At 43.5% G+C, this 21,839-nt stretch overlaps 1 protein-coding gene across 1 annotated transcript in view; it reads left to right on the forward strand.

Annotated features, from left to right (window-relative positions):
* Positions 1-4,707: 4,707 nt before the first annotated feature.
* PTPRJ (protein tyrosine phosphatase receptor type J) overlaps positions 4,708-21,839 on the forward strand; it is a 79,756-nt gene continuing 62,624 nt past the window's right edge. Inside the window, exon 1 of the mRNA XM_065839556.2 lies at positions 4,708-5,145. Coding sequence (XP_065695628.1) covers positions 5,065-5,145 — 81 coding nt within the window. The 5' untranslated portion in view covers positions 4,708-5,064. The remainder of the gene's footprint in view (positions 5,146-21,839) is intronic.

A 21,839-nucleotide genomic window follows, 5' to 3' on the forward strand; every position in this document is an offset into this window, starting at 1 on the left:
CTGAAAGGTGACTCTGACAGCAGCTCAATACACCTTTAATTACCTGTGAGGAGCTTTAGGAAAAAAAAAAAAAAAAAAGGAGTCCTATTTAGCAGTTAAAATACCACACAGCAGTCCCCAGCCAGTACCTCCTGCAGCTATAGGCCATGGAGAGCTTGTACTAGCAGAAACCAGGTTAGAGCCACATCCAACACTTGAGACATTTCTGCATCCCTTCTAGTGGCAGGACCATCCCCAGAAGCAGTATTTAATCCCTTTCTGCTTTTTCGCAAAATCTGCTGCTGAGGCTAGTGTAGTGTTTGCTGTAAATTCTTTAATTTCTGCCTGCAGATTGACACCCCAGGGAGGTCCTCAGCACTCATGAAGACATTCATCTCAATAACCTTTCCATGAGTGTAACATCTTTTCCATGGACTGCTCTGATCTCAAGGAGGGTTTCTAATTTAATGTCCAGTATTTAACATGTCCCCAATGAGCTCAGACAAAGAGACTGAATTGTGTTGCAGTGTAAGAAGAGTCCTGCTTTGTGAGTTGTTCCCAAGAGGCTTATCTCTGAGTTCAGTGGTATATGGAAGCCCCAAGGACCACCTTGGGGTCAGAGGATGTCGTATAAATAAGAGCCAAAGCAATGTCACTCAGAAAGATCACTTTGGGCTTACATAACGTCAGGGCACTGAGCAATGGTGGACAGTTGTCCATCTGTCATTCTGGGTGAGTCACACAGGTCCCATCTTGTCTCAGTCTGAGGACTTGTAATGGCACGAAAAAACACACAGCGCATTTTGGACCTCAGTCTGAAATCATAACACAGGGTGCTTCCTTTCTTACCAAAATAGTAACATGTAGTTTCCTTGCCATTTTACCTGTCTTGCTTACTGAAACAGCAAGTTGATGCTAGCAGACTCATTTCTTGCTATATGCTTATACAGTACTTTGTACAGTGAAGCTCTGTTTTTGACATTGCTGCTGTCAGCAGCTAAGTGCCCTACTTGGTCAGACCAGTGGTGAATCCATCCAACCTAGTATCCTGTCTCTAGCAGTGGCATTAGAATATTCCATTTAGGAAGTGCAAACAAACCAGACTACTATCTGAGGTACATTCTCAGCATCCACAGTCATCAATTAGGGAAGTTAAAGACTCATCTCTGCCTTTTTCCTGTTTACAGACATGCTGTGAATCTGTCTACCCCCTTTTTGGAACTGCTCATATTGTTTGCCTTCATGACCTGCTATGACTACATTGCCTGCTGTGTAAGAAAGCACTTTATTGTACCTGTTCAACAAATCTCTTATTAGTGTTAGTGGAGCAAGTTTTTCATTCATCTTATTTCCAGGTAGCCTTCTCCTCTCTTAATTGAAAAGTCTCATCTTTTTAGTCTCCCCTGGTAAGACAACTGCACCACTCTTGGTACCTTCCCTTGGTCCACCATGTCCTTCCTGCAATGCTGAGAGCAGTGGCACACATTAATCAGGATGAGGGTGCACCTGGATTTTACGCACAGGCAAAATGGTGCTCTCTGCTTTGTTCTCAACACTCTTCCTGATGATGCTCAACAATTTGATGCCTCTTTTGTCTGACACTGCACATTGAGCTGATGAATGAAACTGTGAATAACTAATGAGAATATGCTATTGTGATCAAGGCTCGCTATGGTATGCAGTTAAATATAGCCATACTGATTTTTTTTTTTTTTAACTATATTTAATTGCCAGTCTCACTGAAAGACAAATGTTATCAGCTGTTCCAAATTAGACAGCTTTGGGTCACTATATTTTTCAGTCTCCCCTTTCTCTCTGCCCAGAGCACTAGTACTATACCTTACTGCATAAACTAGAGCACCCATAAGTAATAGGCCTGCACATTCTTCTTGTACTTGTGTGCAAGAGCCCAAGGTGACTTTTAAACTTAAGTTTCTTGTCCAAAAACTCAATTATAAGGATGTGGAAACACTTCTTTCTGACACTTCCTTTTGAAGAGGTTTTATGACTCAGATGCACAAATTAACTTCCAGATGAAACTCTAGTAGAAGCTTTAGCCAGGAGCAACACCTACCCAGTTTTATAATCCTGTCACACATATAGCTTTAATAAAAGCCTGTAGTATAAACAAAACTTACCTATAGAAACAATTAGGCAACAGCAGTTGTAATTTATGGAATTTCCAGCAGATTAGTAACAAGCTGTGAAGAGCCTGTGGCCTGAAATGCAACCTTGAACTTTTAATTCCTAGGAAATTATTTGTGTTGTGATGGTTAATGCTGCTGAACAATCAACACCTGGAAGACTTTAAAAAATTTCTCTTTTCCATTTGCAGTATGTGAAGTCTCTGATTCTGGTATGAATCACAGCTCTTTGCCATCCAGCTCTTCCCTGAGGTCTGCATGGCCAGCAGTCAACCAGAGCATGCTGTAAAAAGCAGAGGCATTGATCCAAGGAAGCAATCAGGTATGTGTGTGACTTTTATTCCACAGAGCTCTCAAAATCTAATCAGAAAAGCTTTTTTGGGACATTCCTCCCAGAATTTTAAACAACCTGGGGGAGACAAACATTTCAGCAGAATCTGTGCATACATACATACAAAAAAATAGTTGATTGCTACCAGTTCTTTCTTTTTTTTTTTTTTTCAATTAATGAAATGGAAATCACACTTCTGTCTTACATTCAAAAATAATTAAACTTTTTAGTGCCCTATGTTTTCATGGCACTATTTTTTAATTTTTTGTTGCCATCTTCTTCAGCAATCTGAGCCTATTCAAATGTCTGTGAATCTTGGTAGCTCACTCCTGCAGTGCAGGCAGCCCCATGTCCCTCCCCGCGTACTTCCTGCACTCAGGCAATGTCTCTGCAAAGGAATTAGTCCTTTCCTTGAGGTCTGGTAACAGTCAGTCAGGAAGACTGGGAGAAGTGGTTGAACTTGATGATCTTAAGGGTCTTTTCCAAACTAAATGACTTTTTGATTCTATGTACCATAAAACAGTAACAAACCTTCTATGCTCTCTTTGTGCCATTTTAACCTACCATGTAAGAAATCCTATTGATGACTGGCACTCATTAAGGTTATAATTAAAGATATGCATTAAGGTAATTTTATACAACAGTTCTAGACATACTCTGCTTAGTTATCTCTACAAGCAAATTTAATGCAGTCCTTTACTATTTTGGATGCTCTAGAAATGAGACTGTCTCACGGAACTTCATAGGCCTCCTGGTTCAGGTACTTTTGACATATGAGTAGTTGTGCGGTCTCAGCCACAAGTGTTATATGAGAAAGTAACTAATCATAGTTTCTTTGTCGCTTGTATGTGAAAAGCCCCACCAGCTATACCGGATCCAGACAGCCATGGTGTGGTGAAAGTTTAGCCTCCTTCAATCGCGATGTAACTGCCCAGTTGCTCCCTGGACCAAGGAATTAACATGCCCTGAGAAATAAAATGTCCCTTGCTTCTAACCTCGGATATGTGACCCATTAAGGAAAGAAGAATGAGTGAACTTGAGAGTCCAGGGACATATAGAGTCTGGGGATGGCAACATCAGCTTGAAGACACTTATAAATTTGAACAGGTCAGAAAGCCACTTCTTCCTGACTCAGTGCATTTTTTTTTAAATTTCTTCCCTCAGGGCTGGCTGCCATTACTGCTTAAACCACTGGAGAGATTCCCACTGAATTTCAGGGGTAACTGGATTAGTTAGTAGGTTGTCTTACTGGAAAGGCATCCAATTAGAAAAGCTGTGCTGTTCTCACTGATTTGGAGCCAAGGGTGACCAAGTATAATTGCTCAAGTGCAGCGTAGCCCTGATCTGCCACTATGAAGGCAGTTGGTTGCATTTGAGATGCAAGTGAAACCTGGTCTGGTCAGAAGCTGCAGTTTGGCAACTTAGACACACTGGGGCTCTGCCTAGGCTTGGGAAGTCTCTGAAACAGTAAGGTATGCATATGCCCCCTCATTCTTGTGAGTCTTCCCATGAACTCCTGTGGAAATAGTTGCTTCCATAACGCTATGCATATGTTTTGAGGGCTCAGGAAAGACAGGGAAATTACAAACATGTGAGCTCAAAACTTTTGAGAGAATGAAGACTGCCAGTGTTTCCATAATTAAAGATATGCTGTGTAAACTGATGCTGTCTTTTCCCTTATCCAAGATGAATGAAATGTGAAATAGTGCATTAATCCTGGCAAGTAAGTTAAGGTTATAAAAGTGATGCCGTTTGATGGCATCATGTCCTTTTTGATGACGTGGATAAAACATGTCCAAACCAGTGCATGGAGAGGGACAAGAGTTTTGGGGGGGAACTGCCTAGGGGTGATGAGTGGTGCAGTAAGTGGAGCCACTCACAGCGGCAGAACCACGATCCGCTCCGCCGGTCCCGGCAGCCCTCACACCCACCCGAGCTTCCGAGGGACCACGTGGGGCCGCGGCCGCCGCTCCGCTCCCGCCGGCGGAGCCGAGGGCGGTAGAGGCCCCTGAGGCTGGGGTTAACTTCGTTTTACCACCGACCCTTCTCTTACCGCCCTCCCCCGAGCACCGTCTGAAGGCCGGGACAGATGGCGGGGCACACCTCGGGCGCCGCTTCCCCCGGGGAGCGCAAGCAGGCCGGGAAACTTTCGAAGGGAGCCACTTCCTCGCCCAGCCCGGCGGGGGGAGATGTCAGATGCCGGGAGGGAGGAGTGAAGGCGGGGAAGCTCCAGCTGCAACCCCTCCGTTCGAGCTGCAAGACGGCCATTTAAGCCCCAGGCGAGAGGCCGGCGGGAGCGGCGGCTGGGAGGCCATGGGCCGCGGCGGAGGAAGGTGACCGGCCTGGTTCTCCCGCGGCCGGCTGTCTGTCCCGCTCGCCCCCGCTCTCCGCCCCGCGCAGGGCTTCCCCCGCGGCAGCTCTAGCTACCCGCCTTTCCAGTCACGGAGCGCTAGAGGGAGTGGCGGGGGAGTGAGGCGCCGCCGCCGCCTGTGAGGGCGGCGAAGGGGTGGGACGCCGGGCGGTGCGGGGCGCGCAGCCCGGCTATGTCTCCGGGTGAGGCGGCGTTGGGCTGAGCGGCCGTGCGCGCAGCGGAGAGCGCTCTCCGCCACCATGAGGCGGCTGCTGCTGCCCATACCCCTGCCCTGCCTCCTGCTGCTGTTGCCGCTGCTGCTGCTCATACTGCCGGCCGAGGTGAGACCGCGGCGCGGGGGACGGAGTAGGGCGCGGGAGGCAGGGGGTTCCCGCGCCGCGGCCGCTGGCCCCCGCACCTGCCCCCGCTGGAAGGTGCCCTGGCGGCGGCACCCGCCGGTCTGGGAGGAGGCGTGTGTCCGGCGGGACAGGTGTGCGGCCGGAGCTCGGGCTTTGTCCCGCAGCGGTTCCGCTGGTGCCGCCCAGTAAGGGAAGGGGAGGCTGGGGGGGGCCGGCGGCGTGGCCCGGCGGAGGCGGCGCTCACCTGGGGCGGCCGCCGGCCGGATCCCCGGGGCCTCGGTCTCCCTGGTGCTCCCTGCCTGCCTTGCGGGGATCTGAGCCCCCGCGGCTGCTGGGTGGGTGGCGGCCCGGGCCGATACAGGCGGGGATGTGGTGGCGGTATGATCCTGTGTCTGCTTTCGGGGTGTGAGGCAGCCCCGGTTGTTTACCTCCCTAAAAACCACCTTAGGTAGAACAGGGACGGCCTCGGTCTCCCCACTGAGTATTGTAGCCTGCTCTCGTCCTATTGCTGCTGGTTAATTAGTAACACATCATTTGCACATTGCCTGTGCTGGTGGTGCACATCACCCACTGGGTTACAGTCTTCTGGAGCAGTGTGGAGTTTCCATGGGAAAATCCTGCCGTCTTGTAGGACTGCAGGTCAACAGGAGGCCTCTGCCAGCACACTTGTGTTTGAAACCTCTCTCTGTGCCTTAGCATGTCGCAGGAGGTTCTTCCAAAAGCGCCTTTCAGTGATTTAAATCAAAATAATTTTCCAGGTAACCCACTCATCACATGCTGGCATAGACTTTCACCCCATGCTTTCCTCAGCTAACAGCTTCCTAGGGTTTTCTATAGGAATGCTTTGTGACTGCTGTGAACTCTTAATGTTTTGAGGCTTGCTGAACTTTTGCTTCCAGACATACCTGCTTGGCCTCTCTGCCTCAGTGGTTTCTGCTACAGAAGCGTGATATGGACCAAGGTGCTCAGTAATCTGTGGTGACAGTCCTGCCTGGCCTATGTTTCAGTCCCACCCTAAGAGCTGCAGAGCAGAACTGTACCACTGCTTTAGATTTTTAACTGTTTTTGACCTCACCTTACATTGGCATCAGCTTTTGATTACGATCAATGGCTATTGTAAACCTTGCACTGTTTTGTTGTTCCATCTCTATTTGCTGTTGTACAAGGCCTAGGTTTAAAAATCTCTTTCTGAATAAGAGCTAAGATTGATTCAGGAATCAAAGTATTCCAGCATTTTGGAAAACCTTAGGGCAGGCCTGGGTTGCCCTTGGCTATAGCCTTGCAGGCTCACTCAGGCAACAGGAGCCTTGTGTGGGCATGTGGGTTGCACTGATTTCTGTTCCTTGAAGCAGAGAGGCCTTTGTGTGATGATCTGCCAGCCATGACCTCTGTTGTGTGTAGTTTCTCTTTTCAAGCAGGGTATGAGATCTTGTGATGTAATGGTCTACTTGTCTTCTAAGTCTGGCTTTTAATTGTTGTCTAATATGATAAATGATAATACAAAAAATTGGACCCTCTCCTCAGTTACATGTAGTTACATCTATGCATTCAAAAAATTCTTCCCGGAAAGGATTGTCGGGCATTGGAACAGGCTGCTCAGGGAAGTGGTGGAGTCGCCATCCCTGGAGGAGTTTAAAAGGCATCTAGACAAGGTTCTTAGGGACATGGTTTAGTGCTAGAGGTAGGTTATGGTTGGACTCGGTGATCCTGAGGGTCTCTTCCAGCTGAAATGATTCTATGGTCACCTTGGGGCCCAGCTGCAAACCCCACCCCTGTGGGACCCTCGAGTAGGTTCTGTCATCCTTCGATAGTATCAGAGCTCCTGCCAACATACTGCAAAATACAGGTCAGATCTGCAGATTTTGTTGTGGCTCACAATTTTTGGTGGGAGCTCCTCAGCTGATGGTGTCATGGTCTGAAAATTTGGAAGACTACAGTTTTTGACAGTCTCAGTTGTGACTTTAGGCATACCTGTGAATATGAAGGCCAGTGCAAGGAAGTCTCCATCCACCAGACCTCTTAACTGGTGCTGGTCGGTACCTTGTGGAGTTATGATCATTTGGAGCATTTGCATGATCTACAGAGGGAGGTGGGGTGAAAGGCCCCTTTAGGAGCTTTCTTCTTAGAGGAATAGGATTTAAACTGAATCCTTGCTGATGGTGTCATTCTGCAAATTCTTTACTCATTTGGAATCACTGAATTTCAGTGTGGCCACTTGTGGCAGGTAGGGAGGATAACTCATGTAAGAAACGTGTGTTATGCTTGTATAGACCATTAATGCCAGCAGCGAAGATGCAGAATAAAGCCTTGCTTGGAGGGAATGCTTGCTCTAAGCACAGTGGTCGTGTTGCCTGTTCCAGGTAGTGTTAGCACAGTCTTGCGCTGTAAAATCAGAATGGTCTCTAATAGGGAACAATTTCACTCTTTGTTGTGGGTTATTTGCATAGCTTAAGGCAGATGTCAGAGTTGTCTGGTGTGATTTGTTTGTGGTGTGGCATGTGTGCAGGTACTGGGACGTGGCTTGAGACTACCCGGTAAGATATTTAGCTGGTGTAAGAAGCTTGACAGTCTTGCCAGTTGCTGCTATCATAAGCTGGACTTTGTGCATTGCCAGTAAGGATTATTACCTCTTGTCTACAGTCTCCCTGGTGGACCATGTGAGGAAAGGCAGCAAGTCAGGTGTAAGTGGCTCTTGGCTGGATCCAGCCTGTGTGCTGCCTCTTAGACGACTGTGGGCTCGGTAACGGGACAGCACTGCTAACACAGACAGTGTTGTCATACCAAACACATGCAAGGGCTGGGAAGCATCCCAAGCTGTGGAATGGCTGTGTCATGGCAGCTCCTGGGTGGTGTGACAGGCATATGATCTTCCTGTGGCATCTTTTACTCAAGGATAAGCATCTTCCTTATTTTTAATGAATTACAACATAGTGGGCAAGGTTGGAGTTGTTAAAAAAACACACAGTGAGTTTTGTTATTTATGGGAGCTAGTGACTAGGGAATGATCATGTAAGTGATATGACAATAGAACATCTACTACTCAAGAGCAGTGGACTTCTAAGCTCCGGTATTTGTGTGCTTTGAGTTATAAATGCTTTTTATATGGACCTAATAGCTTGTCCTCACAGCTTATTGCATGCACAGAACTCCTACTGATACTGTGTGAGTCAATTGTATAGGTTTATGACTTAATTAGTGATCTGAATTTCCAGCTGAGGAGTTTAAATGAAGCAACATCATATCTGAAATAGGGGCTTGCCATGTGTGTATGTTAGATTTCTGCTAAACATTGGCCATTGTTAATCATCCTTGTTGATTTTTGTCTTGTATGTTATTCTGCATTTCAGTTTGTGAAATTATTCCTGGTAATCTTCAGCACATGAAAGAAAAAATTTAAAAGTAGGCACCATTTAATAAAATTGTTTTGCAAATACTTTGACATAGGTCTACATATACCTTATTTAGATCTTTTAAGAAAAATAAAGCTTGAGAAACATGAGGATCCTTTGCTGCTACTGTAATATGCTTTTGGGTTAAAGCCTTTAATGACCACCTTTAGAAACAGGTGTGGGCATCACTGATCTGGAGACCTGAGGAGGCCTGAACTCAGCAGCGTAGACCAGAAGGGGAAGCTGTGACTGTGAGCTGAGTTTGCTTGTGTCGGAGGAGCTTAGGAGTAAACTTCTCTGTCAGGACAAGTTATTTTTCTGGATGACTGACGGTTGATGCTGAAATGCAAAGGCTTTCATTTTTGTTTAAAACTTCAACACAGTTAATTTTTGCGTGCTTCTTATGTTCATTACAAGAACACACAACATGAACACCTTCTGCAGTACTCAATAGATGCTTTGTTTTCAATGTGGCTTGGATGTGTGTAGTGCTGCCTTAGCTGCATAGGCTGACTGCACATTGCAGCACACTTGGATGTTTCCAGTACTTTGTGTGTTGCTGACTGGAGACTAAAATCAACAAAATATCGTCTTCTGCATGTTTGAGATCAGAATTCAGGCCCACAGTGGAAATGTTGTCTGTGCGAACAGCCACGCTATTATTAGTACTTCCTCAATTATGTGAGCTACATGCAAGTCTTTGTTGAGGATTATCATGGCATGTAAATTTCTTTGGTTGGAGATTCTAAATATGGGAGAGAGAAATTGCTACTGTTTTAAAATCTTTGGTTGTTTATTATGTAGGGCATAATCCATACAATTTTAATTTATGCATTTCCCTCTTCATCTTAGAATTACGGTGTGTCCATAGAGTTAGCATTTAAACAATGTTAGAGAGTGGTTGGAAATTGGCGATTTGATGTTTGTAGGTATAAAGTCTGCCTCATGTCGTTTGTTTGGAGTTTTTCCTTGCTTGCTTGAGAGAGGATTCCTGATAAGAGCAAAGGAGAGAAAGACTACTAAAACAGTCAGTGGCTGCACATCTGGTTGTTAGCCTGGTGTGACTGCTTTTAGTTAGCCTCCAAAACTTGAATGTAAATAGTACCTTGAACATCAGGAAAGGTTGCTGGAAGTGTAGGAGGAGCTAGTTGATTTTTTTTTTTTCTCTAGCAGAGAGGGCCTGCTGCTATGTAGGAAGGAGAGAGTGAGAGAGAACTTTGCCTTAAATGAGGCCATCATTAGGAAATTAACTTTCAGTGTGGATGACTGTGCAGGGGAGGACATCAGTTGTGAGGGAAAAAGACAACTAAGTGTAGGTGAGCATGTGCTAATATGAAACCTTAGAAAGCAATGCGTGGAGGGGAAAGAATGATCAGGCATGTGCAGGAAGAGAAGAGCAAAACAGATGCACTGCTCTGGAAGGCTGCACCAAGGCTTTTCTCTAAGTGCTTTCCAGCTGTTCCCAAATGTATCTGCACATAAACAGGCCTTCTGGGGCTATTAATCCAAAATTCCAGGGGAAAATACAAGATGTGGGAAAGGTATTTCTGTAATCCATCAAAGAATGGGCATGTACATGTGGTCTGACCAGAACTGGATTGATAAACTTGTGGCCTCAGTTATCTTCTCTGCCATTCATGGATATTTAGTGGAAAAGGCAGGGCAACACAGAGCAATGTCTGTATCTTTTGGTGAATGTTAGTATTTGGCACATCAATGAATGTGAAGGTTGTTTTCCTACCATCACCAGGAAATTGGAAGAACCCTTGGTATTAAAAACCACACGGTCCAGCCATCGTTATTTTCCCTCTGTGATTTATCTGAGACTCCTGGGGCCACATATGAAAGCGTCTTTCTCCACCTGTAGAAATGTAACGGGAGACAAGGAAACTCTGCTTTTAACTGTGTCTCAGAATAGAGGAAATTGCAGCTACAGCTACAAACAGGGGAAGGAATGATGTTGGCATCTGCTGTTGTACCAGACCTATATGGTCTGTAACTGATCTTGTCTTTACGTGGTGCTCCAAACCCAGTTGGTGTGCGCAAGGAATGGGGCTAAGGCCTGTGTTTGACACAAGTCCTGCTTTGCGGAGGAGAGGGACCCACTGGAAGGATTACCTTTAAGGTCTCTTAGACAATGCCTAGAAATCCCTTTCTCTCCAGTGCTGCAGATCTGCTGGTTCTTGGTTTCTCTTTGTGATTCTTCTTGTACCTCCCATTTGTTTAGCACTCTTGAGTTTTCTCATTGTTTGGTACAATTTTAGCCACACTAAACAAGTAAATATCTAATATGTCTGCTAAGTTGTGGTGGGGGTGTTTTAAATGTGGGGTTGAGTATTTTGTTTATTGGAAAGTCTGCATGGGGTTTTGGTTGATTGGTTTGCCTTTGTGGTGTGCAGGAGGATGCCATCTACATACTGTAGTACTGTTTTACGTTTACTGTGCACCATATGGGCCAGGGAATAATTTGTGTACACTTCATTGCCGTTTCCCCCACTGAAGGCAAGAAATTTCTGCTTCTGAGACTACAAAAATCATCAAGTAAAGACTTGAACATCAGGTCTGGAGCTTTATTGTAAATTACAGTCTGTTTGTTGTAGCCTGGTAAGCAGTCTCTTCAGGAATCTGTGTTGGAGGCTGTAGGTGTTTGAGAAGAGGTGAGGGTGACATCTGATCCTGGCTCTGTGAGTGGGTCTCTTCTGAGGGTGAAGGTGCTGGAGCCCTCTCTCCCATCGCAGCCCAGGTGAGAGGAAGGACTCGAGTGTCTGGGAGCTTTTCCTTGTTAGGATTTTATAGTTTGTATCTAAAACACAGCTGGCTCTGTGATGAGATGCATTCTCAGATTAATTCCTTACTTCCTTTTGGCAATATTTTGATAGGGTTTTGGTTTTCTCTTTTTTTTTTTTTTTTTGTCTGCCAGCTTGTAAGGAATTGGGTTGAACTGAGCCTGAATGGGAGTGTTCCCTAAAGAGGGGTTATTTGTGCAAATCAGCTTTGTAGAAGTCCAGCCTGTCCCTCGTCACTGGGGGATCGTAGCTTGGCATGCTCTGGCAGGTTTCAATGCATATTTTAAAGCCTCTGCTTTTACTAGTTCAGTGGGATTTTTTTAAGAGAGTGTAGCAAGATGAATAATTCATGGTTTTAGGACATCTTGGTACATGGATGTTAAGAAGACTCGTAGCCAAGGTTATGATGTTTTGTGTCTTGTGCTGTGTGCTGGTGGTTTGTCTATGCAGTGGGAGATGGCTCTGGGCATTATTTTCTTATAGAAATGCCAGTGACTTTTGTTTTAGCATTCCCCATCATGGTGGAGCTTAGACTGAGCTTTCCCTCGTTATTTCCTCTTGTGCACTTGAATTGTTAGAGCATTTTTAATAAGTTTCCTTGTTTATTTTCTTATATACATATATAAACAGGTCACCACTGGCAAGGCTGTTTCTACATATCTGCTTTTGAGGCCTCATTTTCGAATTACAATTTCTGCTACCTCCGTCCATGGAAATAAGGACAGAACCATGCAAAGGGCAGAGGGTGCCCAGCCAGCGGGTTGGCTTGGGAGCATTTTATTGCCTTGCGAGGCTGCAGGATGCTGCAAAAGATGGGGCAGAAGGCCATGGCCTGAGAAAGGTACAGCTTCATCTTTGGGCAGGCCAGCCTACATCTGCAGCAAGGTATGGGACCATTTGTGATGCTACAGACTGTGAAAGCTTTCTGCTGCCTCCCTCTAGTGCTTTGTTGTGCCTGCAATGTCAGTAGTCCCTGCCAATAAATGGAGGTTGCTGCTTCTTGCTGCCTGTCTTCCTCAGGGCTTCCTCATGCCCAAATCGGCTCAGCCAACTGATTCCCAGAGCATTCCCTTGAAACTTGGAACTTAATTTTGCCAAAGATTTCATGATACAGAGGGGCAAAGGGGAAAATTGTGAGAGTTCATTTAGTTAATTTCATCTGGCTGCAGCCTGTATCTGCTTAAAGACAGATGACTTTTTAGTTACTGTCTGAATTCATAGTAATAGTGATTGACTCTTCATCTAAACTTGCTCTGCTGCTTGTCTCTGTGCAAGGTGACCTATGCATATTGAAGTGGAAAGGGCAGAGAAGATACTAAAGTGGTGAATAGTGTCCAGCAGAGAACAGAAGAGGCCTCCACCACTGGTGAGATTTGAAACTGGAAGAATAGCCCTGATTGGAAAGGGCACCTGTTTAATGTGCTGGCAAGGATTTGAGGCAAATGAACTCTCTCTGAGACCAAGATGAAGCTTTGTCTGAGAAGGGATTACCTTCTGGGATGCAGATGAAAGAAACACATTATTAGTTTCTCTATAGCAGAAAGTAGCAGTGTGGAACCATCACAAGAGACTGACTCAGCCTTGCCAATGGTTTTATGACAATATTAGGTGTGCCATGGTTTTGGTGTACTTTTTAAACATTAGAATGTGACTTGTTACAAAAAACAGTGTGAAGGGAAAAAATGGGTGCCTGTGGCTGGCATCGAATTTACATAGGCAATGTCGTATTGTGTTAATAAGGGGTTTTCCTCCTTTTGTGATCATGCTCAGTTGTTTCCTCTGATTCTGCAGGAACTTTATGTACTTATAAATCCCTCAAACCAAGGGGGGAATGAAATGAAGAGTGGTGAATTTGTAAGGTCCTTTCAGCTCCTCAAGTTTTGTTTCAATTATTTTTCTCCAGTAAAAGCAGTTATGGGAATTCTAATGCCTTGACACTGCAAATATTATAATCATCTATTTATAACCAAATTTGGATTTGGGGAATTGACAGCTCCTGACTTTCCTGCTACATGAACTATGCTTTCTAAATTCTAGTGTTTTTTGTCTCCTTGTAGGATCAGGCACTTCTTCTAATTCTAGGCTTGGAGTTCAATACCAATAAAAACATAGTTGTTCTGGTCAATTCTGCTTTGCAAAAAAATTGCATCAGGCTGTGACTGGTTAATTGAGGTCTTTGGTGGTTTCACCTTCTATGGGTTTATACTTTTTTTGTAAAGGAGATATACAAGAAGTTTAGCCACAGTTTCCTTCCCGCAGTATTTGTAAATGTGTGTCTTCAACAAAACCGTAGAAAAGAAAGAAAGAAAGAAAAAAAAAAAAAGGGGGGGGGAAGGGGGAAGCAGCACACTGTTTTTTGGTGGGGAAGTTCATAATCTGTGGCTCAGTTTGCATAATTCTTTGAGGGGAATTCACCTCTAGGGTCTAGTTCTGTGCAGCTGTGCTCTAGGGAGAAATGAGCAGCCCAGCTTTGAGGTCAGGGTCTGGCCTTTTTAGCTGACATACTGTGGGTGCTACCAACACAGCCTGGTATCTTAAACTTTAGAGTTCCCAATAGATGTTACATCTGACAGCTGAAGGAAAGAGACTGACATAATCTTACATGAGAAAAAGGGGCAGCGTTAACATCTGCAGAATGAAAAGGCTTTATTTTTTCAGTATCTCTCTGCAGTTCAAAATCCCATTTCTGAGATGGAAGAAAAAAATGGGAAATTTTTTTTGAAGTTTCTTTTGCATGATGTTTTTTAAGTGGCTAATAGGCTAGCCATTTATTCTTTCTAATGAACCTTGTACTAGTTTTAAGACTTCTTACAACCAACTCAAAAAAATGTGCATTATTGGTACTATTAAGTTGAATGTGTTTGCTTGAATGATGACCGATAAATTCAATGTATTGCCACATCCACATTAAAATAATTGAAGCTATCACTAAGTACATGCAAAGTATTAGTAGATCCTGATACTGTGAATGTGTTAACTGAAATCCAATTTTAAGACATAATTATGGGAAAGGACAAGGCTGCAAGATCTGGAATTAGATCTGTTGGCCCTTTGTCCTTTAATCTCCATAACAATGCAGGTAATTGTGTATATATAATAAATCTCAACAATACTCTCCTTTGTCCCTATTAAAGGAAAGAAAACTTTCCTGTGTCTGTAACTTATCAAGGACTTGCATTTGGAGATGTTTAAATTTCTACAAGATAGTTACAAATAAAAAAGCCAGCCAGCTCACGGAAGCAAATAAAATTTAAAGAAATTCTTTTATGTTCTGAATCCATTTAGGAACAAGCATCTTTGCCAGCTTAACAGTTACAGATGAAATGTTGTTATGAAGTGTTTAGCTGTTCTTCATAAGATAAGCCTTTAATGGCAAATGTCCTCCAGCACCATGTCAGTGCATTTTTATCTTCTTGTCATCTTTTTCCAGCTGTAATGATTTTTCATTATTGCTGAAAGGTAGTTGATCTAAAATACGAATATCTTAAGACAATGTATCTTTGTGTGGATTTGCAACTATGTAATGAAAGTGTAATTGTTTCTGTGTTTTCATTGTGTATGCCCCATTCCTCTGTGACATTGTAATTTCTGATCTCTGCTGTACACTGGTAGTAAATGATCCACATTAAAGAAGCTAATAATTAGTTTTCTATAGTCATGAAATGGAAAGCTTAAAATGCATTTAAAAAGCGGCTGTATCCTTAACCAACTTTAGAATCATATAACGTGCTTTAAAATAAAAATCCCACCAATGAGGCATTATATGCTTTTGATGATTAAACCATGTAATTAGTTTATTGCACTCTGCATTAACCTACCTTTCTTTTTCAATATTTTGCGAAGTACTGACCCGGCTAGTTGTTCCTGCTCTCTTCCAAATTTTTTTTTTTTTTTTGGACAAAAGGGGGAGATGAAAAAGAAAACAAATGTCTTGTGTGCAGATGTTTATTCAGAGTCACGGCTACATGCGGTATTTGTTCACTACTATGTTCAGATTGCATCAAAGTTCATTCCAGCTACGTTAATCAAAGATTTGCAGTGAAAACTGGTCAGCTGAACATTTAGTCTTCTACTGTAGAAATGTGTGGAAAAGAGAGAAGATAAGATACTGCCAAACTTGAGTTTCCTTTTTGAGTAAAAGCCTCTTTTGCTCTCCTGTAGTCAGGAATTTGCTGTTCTGTCTTCCAGGGAGTCTGTGTGACTTCCAAAATCCTGCTAGAGTTTTGAAGATTAAGTTAACGACTGAGAAGTTTTACAACTTGCAGTAGCTTGTGCTGTCAAGATTGTCTGAGGATGCGAGAGCTGCTCACCTGCTACCCCTCATATCTTCTTTTCACACTCTTTGTCTTCCTTGCACAGGTTGTGGTTTTCGGCCTTGAGGTTGTAAATGCCATGTGACATTGTGCATTTGTACATGGCTAATACTATAGAAATCTTGATGGGGCTAGGACCTCTGGCAATGAGTTCAAAAAGAAATCTTTCTCAGTCCCCAAGTGCATGTAGGAAGCCAACATAGTGCCCCATCACATCTGTTTCCACCAGGATTCAGTTCTACTCACAAACAGTCAAAAATGAGAGCTGGATGATAAAAAAGCTTCCCTTGCACAACTTCCTGCATTTTGTGAATACAGTATTCCTTTTTGGTCATGAAATCAGACAAAAGCTAGGTTGTAGGGTCTTGTCCCTTTCTTCTCTAAGTAAACTGGTTAATTCTCGCTGAGTTTGTAGATAGGAAAGATGTTCCTTACATCAGGCACAGAACAGGAACTGTTTCTTGTGCTGTGAGATAGACATTGACCTCTAGACATGGGGCAGCCTGTGGTAAACCACTCGTGTGGACACTGAGCATCCAGGATGAAATTTGCTGTCCTGCTAAATGCCTGCCAGGACAGCAAATTTCATCCTGGATGCTCAGTGTGTCATGGAGCAAGTCTGAGTTTTGAAACAGCTACTTGGAGCAAGTAGGGGTAGCAAGAGGGATTGGGATGCTAGGGTTGCAGATACAGTTTGCTCCCTATGACATGGCTGTGCAGATCCTGCTGAGAAAACAGGGCTAAAGATTACACTTGTTATATTGAAATGGTGCAAAAAATCAGTGTGCTAGTGGAATTTCCACTTTGTAAACAGCTAGCATCAGGCTGTTCAAGCTTCAAACTGTGTGTATTGTATGTAACTGAAACAAAACTGGCTGTTGCCTTTGATTGCACAGCAAATGCTTCTTTCTGCTGAGGAAGAAAACCCACAGTTCATTTCTGGATGTCTCATAGTGCAGTGACTGGTCTTGTGGGTAATCTGTGGTTTGTATGTATTGGGTGGTGTTTGGAGGACTCTAATTAGAGATGTTCCTGTTCCTGCTTTAATGCAAGGAAAGGAGCTAAATGAGAACCGTGTGTGAGTACAGCTGAGAAGGACATAGAAAAACAAGCATCCGAGGCTAGTTGAGCTTAGGGCGTAAGCACTCTTTCATCATGCCCATGTCTATGAAACCAAAAGCAAAGACAAGTTTCTAAAGAAAAGGAACGAAGTTGTTGGGAAGGATGATGAGTAAACACAGAGTGTACATGGGGAGCAAGACTGCTGCAGCCTATGTAAGTTAACAGTGTGTATCAATTATTGAAGCAGTGCCCAAGTATGTGCTGTTTCATTACATAGAGCTGAACCATATTCATCTCTGAAATAAAACTGACCAGTCCGCCTCCTTCTTTTTAATTAGATCCTGTTGGGATGAGACATCCCTTCCTGAAATGAGAGAAAGGTAAAATTCAGCTCTCTCCTTCACCCCCCACAAGACCTTTGCACACTTGACAGCTGTGATAATATGACACTGTCCCTTGTGATTTGGATACTGCTTTAAAGTGATAAAAGGCATTTCTAGACAGCTAGTATTGAACTTGCAGGCTCTTGCTACATGAGGTTACCAGCTGTATGCTGCTTACGATGAGGTGATGATAATGCATGTCTGCTGATGGTCAAAACCATGATTATCTGAGAGCTTAAGGAATGAGCCTGACTGATTCATCTGCTGCACTACACAGTAGTCTCCAATCTCTACAGTTACCACTGTTGAGAGGAGGATGTGATAGATATTACCGTTTGCTTATATGTATACTTCAGGGTATTGCTCAAAGCTCCCTAGCTATGAGTGGGGTTACCTTGCTTCTTGTTGTGAAAATGCATGAAAACAGTCTCTCTTCATCTCTGTTCTGAAATGCCTGATTGTGTTATTTTTAAGCATGCACATGTGCAAATGCAGTCTGTATTTAAGGAACACTTCTATGGCTGCAAAATCTGTCTCTGAAAAGCAAGGAGGTGTTGGAGTTAAAGCTCTCCATTTGACAGTAATCTGCCCCTTTCCAATGGAGGCAGGACCCACAGCACACCTTTCTACCTCACCATGTTTAGCTGCATTTGCTCAGTGCCAGTCCCGTCATCAGAGGAAGTTATTGGAAAAGCTTCAGGGGGCCCAGATGCATTGTGATGAAGACGGAGGTTGTCCCTGTGCAGCTCCCTGTACAGCCTTGCCAAGAAGTATTTTCCCCTGCTTGGATTTTGGAGCAGCTTTCAAGCTGAGGTGAGAGCCTGCCCAACTGCAGCTGAGCAGGTGCCTGGTAAGGTGAGTGCCCTGCTGACCTGGGGCTTGTCCCAAAAGATCAACTTCCTGGCTTCACCTTGGACCTATCACAGCACTACAGATGTAACTGGTGATCCTGACCCTGAGCTGAGCCTGGATACCAGTTGTTGCAGGGCCTACCATGCTCAGGTACCATGGCAGTGCACCCCTATCTGGTACAGCCTCTACCTCCTGCTGTGCTATCCTGCTGTGCTATCCTGGTCAGCTCTCTGCACCTATTTCCCCACCTTCCCAAGCACCTTACATTGTCTTCTGACTATTTCACCTAATTTTTCTCCATGCTTCCTCTTCACCAGTCTCCCTCTCCCATGTATGGGATGCTTAGGGTTCTTACAGAGCACCTTTGAGTGCTCGATTTAGCTTAGATTTTCTCTGAGTAGCTTTTTGCTGCATTTATTCCTCTCAGCTCCAGTAGGCACAAGTCAATTAGGACTTTTCATTTTGATATCCTAAGTGTTGTTGATGTCAATGAGGTTTTCCCAGTAACAGCAAAGGCTGCCTTAGGACTGAAAGGGTCGGGGGAAGTCCATTTCTTGCCAGACTTCAGACCATTGCGGTAAAGCAGGAGGACATAAGAAGGAAAAAAGGTCACCAGGGTGTTTGGTATGGGCACAGCAACATGTTTTCCCCTCATTCTCATTTTCTCAATATTTTGAAGCATGTTGGCTGCAACATTTTGTAATTAAGATCTATTTCTAAAATTCAGGTTTATTCTTTATACCGTTTTCTCTCCTTTTTTGCTCATACCTCAAGGCAAATTTTACCTGTGTGGATGGAAAGGCTTTTAGTAACATTGGGGAAACAGAAAATAGTGTTTGTTACAGAACTTGGATTGTAATTGTATATGGTATATGGTGCAGGGTTCACCCAAATTTTGTCATGCTTGTCTTCGTTTTTGCGTATATATGTCACAGAAAAGTTTGTTTTAATTTGTATTTATTTAGTTTGCCTTGGAGGAGGAGAGTGTTTTAATTGATGGCTAAAATTCCTGTAAACCATATGCCTCACTTTTCAGTCAGCTCTAATTAAATTTCTTTTTCCTCCCTTATTTCAAGTTCTTTTGTGTGCGTGAGAACTTATGTGGGAGATCCCCATCGTTGTTATCATGTCACGATCCTATTTTATGATCTCATAGTTTCCTGTGTTAGTCAGAAATGTTACCAAAGATTGTGATTCCAAACACATTCTTTACACGGAAAGAGATTACAGTAGGTTAAATATTACTTCTGTAAATCCTTTGATCAGTATTTCAGAGTGATAATGAAGATCAATGTATTGAGCCCACTGGTAAAGCTTCTGTTCATAAATGTAGAGAAAAAACATAAGGGTCTGAATTAATGCAGTGAACTCATGACACACAGCTCAGGCTTTCTGAATTTCAGTGCTGCTGTCTGAGCACAAGAGGACCCTACTCTTGTTTTCTCTTTCTGCCAGAAAGTAATTTCTAATACTACTCAGCTTTTGTATAACTATAAGGTACTGTAATACTTTTAGTACTGTTAGCCAGTTCAAGTATGTGTGTGTGTGTATGTCTTTGTGACTGTGTATATGCACCTGTATATATGTATGTGAACAGGAGAGAAGAAATGAGCATTTAGTGTGAAATAATTTATTTTGGTATTTAGTTTTATTTGTTTAGTATCAAGTATTGTTTAAAAGAGGAAAAGGAACTGTGTGAGATAAGCAGTAGAAGAATTAAAAAAAATTCAAATAGACATACACTTGGCTTAAATGATGTCCAGACTTGCTGTGATATTTTCCAGGCACTGGTGTTTTCCTTTTTTGTTAAGATTATAAACAGTTGGGTTTTGTTGAGTCTGCAAAATAACAAAAAAGAGCCACAATATTAATACATTTAACTGTCCCCAAAATATGCATTTGAGTACATTGTTTTACTTGTCCTTTTTGTTTAAAGATGAGTCTTGTTGTAGCAATTTTTAACTTCTATGACTGGTTAAGGATCTACTAGCTTTACAAATAACCATATGATTAATTGCAGGGGAAAAATATTGATGAACTGAATAGAAAAGTACTTGGATGCTTTCACCTTAGGCACTTAGAAGGAATTTTATTAATAGAACATGCCAGTGTTATTGCAGTGGCTCTTCTGTTTCTGTTCAATCGATCTGGGCAGGATGTCTTTTCACAGGCATTTGGTGTACTTGCATCTCTGCAACTGGTGGAAAAATCAAGGGCTTATTCCAGCCCCAGCATCACTGGTGTTGATGTGGCTGCATGGTAAAAAGGGCTGGGGAACTGGTGGGGACACCGTAGTGCTGTATATTTGCAAGTGTGGGTTTGACGTGGGCGTTTGAGCTCAGCCATCCCTTACTAGGCTGGTGTGCGTCCGGTCTGGATCCTTCTCTGGTGTCAAGTTTACATGTTGCAGATACATCTGAGTGTGGGGATGGAAAGATGGGGTGAGTTGCCAGGGCTTCAGCACCAGCACTGAAAGCTTTCCTTGCCAAAGCGGAGCCTAACAGCTCGCTTTCCATCCAGCCTATCTGATGAGGGATTTTCATTTCTCCAATACCCAGGCTTTGCTTCTTTGGGTCCCAAGGGCTGCGGCTGGTTATGTGTTGGCGCAACAAGGTGTCACGTACTTTTGGGCTCCACAGAACTGTTCTATGAAGCTTTTGGTCACATATCTCTTTGTCAGCATTGCTATCTGGATGATAGCACTGTGAACTTCCCACTGCAAGCGAATGGTTCCTGGAGAAAAGAGGAAATTAAAAAAAAAAAAAAAAACTTAATGGATTTTATACTTGCAATCCAAGAATGTATTTTCCTATGAAAATACAATCTTTGGAAATCTAAGTCATAGTCTGCTATGATGTGGTAGAAAATGACTTATCTTGTACTGTTAGAACTCAAAGAGCACACTTGCGAAGTCTGAATGTCTCCAGATATATAAATAATGCCTTATTGTCTTGTCATGGTCTAGGCATATATTGCCTTCAAAAAGGAAAAATACATAATATTATTTATTTAAAAAATCTTTCTTTTCAAAGGCATATGGCAAGAAGCAGTGTGCTGGGGAATAAGTTCAGTTGTAACTGGAGAATTTTTTTTGGTAGCAGAATTGTTTGTGAATGAGCAATGGAGATAGTGACCTACAGGGTTACAAAATGTGGGAATCTGCCTGTCTAGCCAGCACTATAAAAAAATGAGAAAAGCTTTTGAAAGATTTTTGTCAGCTCAATATACATTATTTTGTTTCAGCAAGTCTACTTTTGCTTCACAAACTCTGTTCTGTGTGTGGTGCTATTTATAAACGGGTGGAGGAAGAGTCTCTGGGAGTGGGCGATTCACAGACACAAAATAGGGCCATAAACAATGTTAATACTGTGGCATAATCTGATAAAATCAGGAACATGGACAAAGAGTGCAATGCTGTTCCTCACTGAGGCTGTTGTACAGCAGCCGTTTCTCCCTTTCCACTGACTTTCTCTGACTTGTTGAAAATACCATCTAGTTTCATTTTCACAGGGGCCTGACACTGAGTTGCCCAAGGTTAACCTGAGAGCAACACTGTGGCTCGGTCTTCTGCATGGAGACTCTCGTGCCTGACCCATCTGAGGAGTGTGTGTCACTACCGGTTTTTTGGGACGGGTCAGAGGAGCGTCTGAGGGCTTCCTGGTAGCTCAGTGACTGGTTCCTCTGCACCCTGGCCACAGGTGGCTGCAGAGAGCTTGTGGTCACAGCAGAAGGTGGATCAATGTTCAGATCACAGCCTAGGAGCTGGAGTGATGTGTGTTCGCTCCCGCCGTGTCTATTGTGAGCTTTGGCAGAGAAAATGGGATGGAGGATTTAGCAGAATCTCCTGGAGCTTGCCTGTGACTGCATAGAGGGACAAAGGGCAGAGCAGAC

This window comes from Patagioenas fasciata, chromosome 5, assembly GCF_037038585.1.
Source record: "Patagioenas fasciata isolate bPatFas1 chromosome 5, bPatFas1.hap1, whole genome shotgun sequence".
NCBI lineage: Eukaryota > Metazoa > Chordata > Aves > Columbiformes > Columbidae > Patagioenas > Patagioenas fasciata.